Raw genomic sequence first — 8,592 nt, forward strand, 5'->3', positions numbered from 1 at the left:
CACATGGATCGCTTGTATGAGCAGACAGCAGTTTAAAAAGCTGCTCCAGTCATGGTATATATAAGAAATGCAGAAACAAGGACGTCTACGGTATTTATTACTGGATGTTTAAAATGAAATCCTTGATTGACAAGACACTGAACATCATTTAAAACAGCATTTCATACAGGCAGCAAAGCATTTTTAATATAGATTTTATTTGCTTTAGTAGTCTCGATGTCAATCAACAAATTTATATCAAAAACACAGAACCTGCGTTTATTAATAAGAGTACCCAAGAGAGAGAGAGGGCAGTATTAAACACATCCTGAGCAGAAATCATCTCGTTCAGAAGCAATGGTATGCAGCACATTACATTCCTAAAAGCTCTCTGGTGCCCCCTGCTGGAAACAGTACTGCTTTACACTTCAAGCTGTCCGCATGATAACTGCAGTACACTGTGCTGTGTCTTGAGGTGCCGCAGATTCACCGTGGTATCGGGGAAGTTTCCACAGAACCCACTGCAAGAGGCTGAGCAACGCATGAGAAAGGAAAGAGAAACGTGCATTCATAATAACAATCTATTTAATATATTACTAATGTGAGGTAACACAATCCGAATGCTCAACAAGACGATGAATACAAGACGTACTCGTTGATATTTGAGTCTGTGAGCTTTTGATCTGAACAGATTGTGATTAGGGGTGACCCTGTTTATCAAGCAAGTTTATTATTTTGTTTTCAGTAAATATTTCTGTATTTAGTCAAATGTCCTCCTGTTGTTTAAGTGTCCCCAAGTGTCTGCAATTCTGAGAATGTTCTCGAGTCCTGCAAGAGTCTGCAACTGACTTCACGTCTACACACACTTAGTGCAGGAAGAGGATTAAACACCGGTGTGAATTTTATGGTGTCTTTTTAAGGTCTCGTAACTGTCTGAATCTCTTCCCACAAACAGCACAGTGATGAGGTTTCTCTCCTGCGTGAATGACTTTGTGTTTTTTAAGGTTTCCTATGTGAATGAATGTCTTCCCACACTCAGTGCAGTGATGAGATTTCTCTCCTGCGTGAATGTGCTGGTGTCTTTTAAGGTCTCCAGACTGGCTGAATCTCTTCCCACAAACATCACAGTGATAAGGTTTCTCTCCTGTGTGAATGTGCTGGTGTCTTTTAAGGTCTCCTAACCGGCTGAATCTCTTCCCACAAACATCACAGTGATAAGGTTTCTCTCCTGTGTAAATGCGCTGGTGTCTTTTAAGGACACCAGACTGGCTGAATCTCTTACCACAAACAGCACAGTGATAAGGTTTCTCCCCTGTGTGAATTTGATGGTGTCTTTTAAGGTCTCCTAACTGGCTGAATCTCTTCCCACAAACAGCACAGTGATAAGGTTTCTCCCCTGTGTGAATTTGATGGTGTCTTTTAAGGTCTCCTAACTGGCTGAATCTCTTCCCACACTCAGTGCAGTGATGAGGTTTCTCTCCTGTGTGAATGCGCTGGTGTGAATGAAGATTTCCTAACTGTGTGAAACTCTTATCACTGGACTGTATGTGGGAAGGTTTCTCTCCTGTGTGAATGCGCTGGTGTCTTTTAAGCAGTGATATATGATTGAAATTCTTCCCACAATCAGCCCAGGAAAATGTAGTCCCTCCTGTGGGATTTCCCTTGTGAGTTTCAGGAACGTCTAATTGACAAGAACTCCTCCCATCTTTAATAGAATGAGGCAAGGTCTTCAAGCTGCCCTGGGTTTCTGAATTGTTAAAACATGCAGAATGTGGCGTCTCTGTACTCTCCACAGTAAGTGGGTGTCTGTCTTGTAAAGAAGGGATTGTAACTGAGTGAGTTCTCAATGTCTTCACATACTCTTCTTGGGCTGTCGTTTCTCTGTGTTTCTTGCACTGTGGTTTGCCTCTAGAAGAGTTTTTGCACTGGGGTGATGGAGTGGAGTCGTGTTCTCCTTCATCTACTTTAGAAGCTAAAGAAAGAAAGAGAAGAGAGACAAGGGTTATTGTAGAGCATTCTTCCACATGCACTGTTCTGCAGGGCTTCATGACATAAACATGACAATAATAACAAAGCAATGCTTACTGTGAGACACACAAGAGTGAAATGTGCTGCTGAGAGAAAACATTACAGTCCCTGGGATAGTTGTAGTGAGATGAGCGTTTAAACATGATATTGTATTTGAATAAAGTGTAAGAAATAAAATAAGACTGATGGGTCATACAATACGGGTTCACTCTCATTGTGGCGATGCTGCTGCATACTCTCCACAGAAATGCTCTACTGAAATGTTTCTTCTGGGGACGCTAAGCAACCTGACTGGATCTGACATCACCCAGTGATGGGACATGTGATCCCTGCAGCTCTGTAAAGCTGTGGGAGCAGCACAACTGCAAACAGTCTACCAGGAATGGGGAAAGGCACAGATCTAACACAGGGGTGTCCAAAGCTGGCCCTTCCACTCATGATCTTTGTTCCAACCCTGTTCTGAGTTGTTTAAATGAACCAATTAAAGCTCCATCCAGGCACAGGAGCAGCTCTTTATAGAAGTGAACCTGTTCAATGTGGAGTGCAATGGCCTCCAGGAGCGTGATTGGACAGCGCTGATCTCACAGCATTCTAAAGAGGCGTGGCAGTGGCTGCACGTCTACCAGGTGCCTCAGGAGCAAGCACAGTGATGTCCTTGTTGACATAATGGTTGGGCAGCTCCCCTTGTTTAAAATATGAATCTCAAGCACACTGCTGGTGTTCAGTACCAGGTTCTGCAGGATCAATAGGCAGCTCAATGCTGCTTGTTTTGTACGACTACCTCCAAATCCCAGTTCACATTCAGATGGAGAATCATCACACAGGTTGGATCCCAGCTTGTTGTTCTCCTCAAGTGTACAGACATTATTTTCAGTAGGAAGTTCCTCTGCGATGGAGACACATTCCTGTTCTATGAATTCCTCTTTAATAGGAACACATTCCTGTTCAGGGACGTCTTCATCTTTAACACATGGCAGCTCTGTAACCTGTATTAGACTTGCACACCACTCCTGCTCAAAGGACTCCTCTTGTGTGTAAACTGCTTCTATCTTTGGCCCCTCCTGTGCTTCAGATTCAGGGATAGCGTGGCTCTCTATGGGATCTGTGGGAAACAAAACTGTATAAAATTACAACTCTTACTTACTAGCTAGGCTCCTCTACAAAGCCAGCCCCTTGTCAGAATGACTGAATAGATTCAATTCTTTTAGCCTGTCTGCATACGACATGCCTTTTAAACCCAGGATAATTCTGGTTGCTCTTCTTTGCACTCTTTCTAGAGCAGCAATATCCTTTTTGTAACGAGGTGACCAGAACTGAACACAATATTCTAGATGTGGTCTTGCTAATGCATTGTAAAGTTTTAACATTACTTCCCTTGATTTAAATTCAACACTTTTCACAATATATCCGAGCATCTTGTTGGCCTTTTTTATAGCTTCCCCACATTGTCTAGATGAAGACATTTCTGAGTCAACATAATGTCACCGGGTCTAAGAAGAGTTATTTCCCTTATTTGATTTATTTATTTTTAATTAATACAGTTACTTTACCCTGTTTTTAACTCCCAAATTAAAACACATTTTCCCTCGCAGCAGGAAACCGCACAACAGCTGAGGACAACAGAGGCAAGTCTCAGCAAAGTGTCTGAGGAATGTCTTTCTGTGAACTCATACTGTATTGTGATCATGGTTGGGATGGAAACATCACCACGAGGGACATTACACTGACTGCCCATAACAGCGCTACAACATCACCACGAGGGACATTACAGCGACTGCCCATAACAGCACTATGACATCACCACGAGGGACATTACAGCGACTGCACATAATAGCACCACGACATCACCGCGAGGGACATTACAGCGACTGCACATAACAGCACTATGACATCACCGCAAGGGACATTACACTGACTGCCCATAACAGCGCTACAACATCACCACGAGGGACATTACAGCGATTGCACATAACAGCACTACGACATCACCACGAGGGACATTACAGCGATTGCACATAACAGCACTACGACATCACCACGAGGGACATTACAGCGATTGCACATAACAGCACTACGACATCACCACGAGGGACATTACAGCGACTGCACATAACAGCACTACGACATCACCACGAGGGACATTACAGCGACTGCACATAACAGCACTATGACATCACCACGAGGGACATTACAGCGACTGCACATAACAGCACTATGACATCACCACGAGGGACATTACAGCGACGCAGTCAGAGTGGGCTTCACCACAGATTTTCTGATTGCAGACGACGAAAGTTTTTTTTTTTCACTGTTCCCATACAGCTCCATCATAACTAGACTGGTAAATACGAGAAGTACAACCTCCATGCAATAAAAGCGTGTTTCCACGAGCATTTTTTTTATGTAGTTAGGCTGCATATTTTTTTCACTTGTTTCAGAATGATATTCAGCACGTGTTTTGATTATATATATATATAATGTATATGATTACTCCTCCAATGGACTTCTGGGATTGGGCTAGGACTATATAAAGAAGGACAGGACAGTCAATCCCATGATGCAGTTCGGTACTCAATTACAAGCGCCATTTGTGGAGCCCACTCAGCACTGAATACATTGCGATGATGCTGTGGTGCAGCCCCAGGATATACCGGTATTTTTTTTTTTTTTTTAACAACAATACAATATATCGTTAATATAAAGTGTCTGGCTCTTACTAATGCTTGATTATGTCAAGAAACATTTCTCCAGGGCGAGCGTGAATAAGCTAAAAGCATTGTGAGCGCGCTATTATTTCTAGTACTGCTGTTAATCAGGGTCTGTACACTGTGTCTAATAAAAGGCTCTATTAAAAGACCCTCACAAATACATCACAGAGATATTTACATTCTCAAGCTCTGCAACATGGTCTGTGACTGTCTCAGCGGGACTCTATACACATTACCAGAAGGACACCGTGTAAGTGTCTCTAATTACAGACTGGTTAAGACTTACCAATATAGTAGTTTTAGTTTCTAGAATACCTATTTAAATATGAATTAGACTAGGTTAGATGCACTGCATTCTTATAATCTATAAAATAACACAATGCCTCTATTAGACTCCTTATATAACCAATATTAGGACAGGGCTGTGCTATTAACCGCGCTTATAATAATCAAACACTTTAAAACGTGTCTTTAGAGAGATTTGAACCATGATCTTTCCAGTAGAAGTTGATTTGAGGTGTTGGATTGACCGAGCAATACCACACAATAAAACCAATCTTACCTTGAAATATGAAAGGCTGTTTAATGTCTGCATGTGCAGCGTTTATACACCCTCGCACGGCTTTCAGCTCGCTCTCTGATATTTCCAATCTCAGCTTCAGACTTTCATTCTCTCTCTTCACTCCAGACATGTCCTCTTGTAATTCAGTGAATTTGCTGCCCACAGCTTCAGTAATCGCGCACACGACGCTGTCTAGAGCCGCTTTCACTGCGAGCTCGACGGTGGAGGCGAGCTCGTCTTGAAACAACGACACGGAGACACTGACGCGTCCATCTTCACTGGTTTAGTTTGAGACTGCTCTAGCGGAAACCTCTTTGCATTCAGAAACACCGCCTTCGGTTTGTATTTACTAAGATACATGTGTTTTTATCGTAGCCTCCACATTCAAATACATGCATCACACACAGACTTTGCAAGCAGTAGCAACCCTTTCTATGTGCGGTTCTGAAATGAAAGCGTCCCAAGCAGAAGGCGAGGCTGGGTGGATCCGCAGTGTATGTTTGGCTCTTTGGTCTCCCTATGGAAGCGAGGGCGGGTCGAGGAGGTTCTGAAACTGGATCGCAGAGTCTCCATGTCGGCTCTGTGAGCGCTGTGTTGGGTGCGATGCGGACACTGCGCGGAATCCGACATGGAGGCAGATTCGACTGTCTCTGCTGAGAATGTGACATCATCAGAAAGCAGAGACAGCGCAGCGAGTTAACATCCCAAACAACATGCTTTTGACAGCACCGATTAACTTGCGTGCTGGTTTAGTACCGTGCTCCGTGCAACCACGGGATCAGCCCCAGGTAGTGCGCTGCTTTCAGCTCCGTGCAATTGACTCGTACTGATGTAAATGTTGTCAAAAAGCATATTGGTAGTGTTCTTACAGCGCAGATTTCCGCAGCGCTGCACAGATACGCCTTCTTACGCCTTGTCAACGCTGTATTAAATACACGGTAACCCTTTAAAATAAGCGTCTGTTCATATGTAATGCATGATGAATTGCAGACACGGAATTACATTATTACAATTTGAAATGTATTCATCATGAATTCACATTGTATCAGCTGATAAATGTATACTGTTACAATAAAGTTCATGTTCAACAATGACATCAAACTGACTCTGTATAGTCTGAGAATCCAGAAACTAACTACAGGACGTGTAAACATTACAATGAGGTTATAATGGACTGCAAATGAATGCAATCCGCATGTGTGATACATTATGATAAATGAAACAATTCAATGTAATTACGTGTCACTATATACATCAAACAAATAGGATAAGTCATTCATTATGCAACTAGAGTATAAACAGGGGATGTTGTTGGTAAGTTTCCCAAAGGTTTGGAGAAGCAACGTGACGTCAAACAGAGAGCAGCCAGGAGCAGCAAGCGCAGCCAGCTCTGAAATACAAGAACACGACCAACCTTAAAATAACTCTCCTAACCCCAAACAAATAACCTGTGTGCATTCACCTGCTTTAACGAGCTCTGTGCGTCGTAATCTGCAAAACAAACGCAAACACCTCCTCGCTTGGCTTCCTTTTGAACAAACCAACATATTTAATGAGATCCAGCTGTTCCACACTGAGACACGCCCCCTGTGAGCTCATTAATTCGGCGCGGCTCTGTCGAGCGTGTTACAATGGGCAAGGCAGGCAGTGAACTTCATGGAGACGGGCAGAACGCAGCTCTCGCTATTCCTTATCCAATGCTGCCATCGTGTGGCCATTTACTAAAACTGTATGTTGAAATAACTTGTATTTTTTTCTTTTTTATCTGAACACAGCTCAGTTGCTCTTTGAAATGACTCATATTAACCTTAACCTCTGTGCAAAAATAGACATTTCAGATACATTCTCAAAATGCAGCAAAAGTAATGTATACAGGATAACCAGGAGAGTACTGTGTGTATAAATAATAAGGTTTTCTGTAATTGCTCTTATTTGAAATCGTTCTCATGCATTTATCATGCTTACTACGTGTTCCTATCAGTTACGATCAGGTTTAGCTGCTCCTAGTCGAATTCGTTCTTATAATTTACTGTGTGCTTTATTTTGCTCTTACTTGAATTGATTTTATTGTACTTTCATAACTGCTCTTATCTGTATTATGATATTCTGTAATGTGATATTTTAACAATTGTAAATCGACCTGGATGTCTGCTAAGAAATAAATAATAATAACAGTAATAATGTCTTTGCTGAATTTCATTACCTGTACTACCCATTGTAAACAGCAGAGGGCACCAGCAACCGCTTATCACTGAGAGCTGTGTTGTGTGTTCAGATAAAAAAAAAGTTATGTATATTAGAAATAACAGTTCAACCAAATGGCCACACGATGGCAGCATTGGATAAGAAATAGCGAGAGCTAAGTTAGAACATAAGAACATAAGAAAGTTTACAAACGAGAGGAGGCCAGTCAGCCCATCTTGGTCGTTTGGTTGTTAGTAGCTTATTGATCCCAGAATCTCATCAAGCAGCTTCTTGAAGGATCCCAGGGTGTCGGCTTCAACAACATTAATGGGGAGTTGGTTCCAGACCCTCACAATTCTCTGTGTAAAAAAGTGCCTCCTATTTTCTGTTCTGAATGCCCCTTTATCAAATCTCCATTTGTGACCCCTGGTCCTTGTTTCTTTTTTCAGGTCAAAGTAGTCCACTGGGTCGACATTGTCTATACCTTTTAGGATTTTGAATGTTTGAATCAGATCGCCGCGTAGTCTTCTTTGTTCAAGACTGAATAGATTCAATTCTTTGAGCCTGTCTGCATACGACAGGCTTTTTAAACCTGGGATAATTCTGGTCGCTCTTCTTTGCACTCTTTCTAGAGCAGCAATATCCTTTTTGTAACGAGGTGACCAGAACTGAACACAATATTCTAGGTGAGGTCTTACTAATGCATTGTAAAGTTTTAACATTACTTCCCTTGATTTAAATTCAACACTTCTCACAATATATCCGAGCATCTTGTTGGCTTTTTTTTTAATAGTTTCCCCACATTGTCTAGATGAAGACATTTCTGCTCTAGTGGAATTTGGTAAAGCTAAGAAGAGATGAGAGAATGGATTTTAAAGATAGTTAGCACTTCTTCAAATATATATATATATATATATATATATATATATATATGTGTGTGTGTGTGTGTGTGTGTGTGTGTGTGTGTTACACATTTCAATTACAATGCATGTATATTGGTCTTACTTGAATCTCTATAAATAAATAAATAAATAAATAAATAAATAAATAAATAAATAGTGAACAGAAACTCTGTGAACTTACCTCTCAGGAGTAAATCTCTGCAATGAAGATTCAAATTAAAATTCACTG

At 41.5% G+C, this 8,592-nt stretch overlaps 1 protein-coding gene across 3 annotated transcripts; it reads right to left on the reverse strand.

The window, feature by feature from the left end:
• On the reverse strand, positions 1-6,883 carry LOC131709267 (zinc finger protein 23-like). Of its 3 annotated transcripts, none has more exons than XM_059011646.1 (3): positions 6,740-6,883; positions 2,789-3,109; positions 1-1,951 (listed from the first exon to the last, which is right to left on the reverse strand). In XM_059011646.1, exons 1-3 carry the CDS (start codon positions 6,822-6,824, stop codon positions 882-884), a joined length of 1,476 nt encoding a protein of 491 aa, XP_058867629.1. In that variant the 5' UTR covers positions 6,825-6,883; the 3' UTR covers positions 1-881. The 3 variants fall into 3 exon arrangements, with proteins under 3 accessions (XP_058867629.1, XP_058867627.1, XP_058867628.1); XM_059011644.1 differs by lacking the exon at positions 6,740-6,883 and adding an exon at positions 5,278-5,643 and having other exon boundaries at positions 2,789-3,124; XM_059011645.1 differs by lacking the exon at positions 6,740-6,883 and adding an exon at positions 5,278-5,636.
• Between the last annotated feature and the right edge of the window lie 1,709 nt (positions 6,884-8,592).

This window comes from Acipenser ruthenus, chromosome 42 (assembly GCF_902713425.1).
Source record: "Acipenser ruthenus chromosome 42, fAciRut3.2 maternal haplotype, whole genome shotgun sequence".
NCBI classification, from domain to species: Eukaryota; Metazoa; Chordata; class Actinopteri; order Acipenseriformes; family Acipenseridae; genus Acipenser; species Acipenser ruthenus.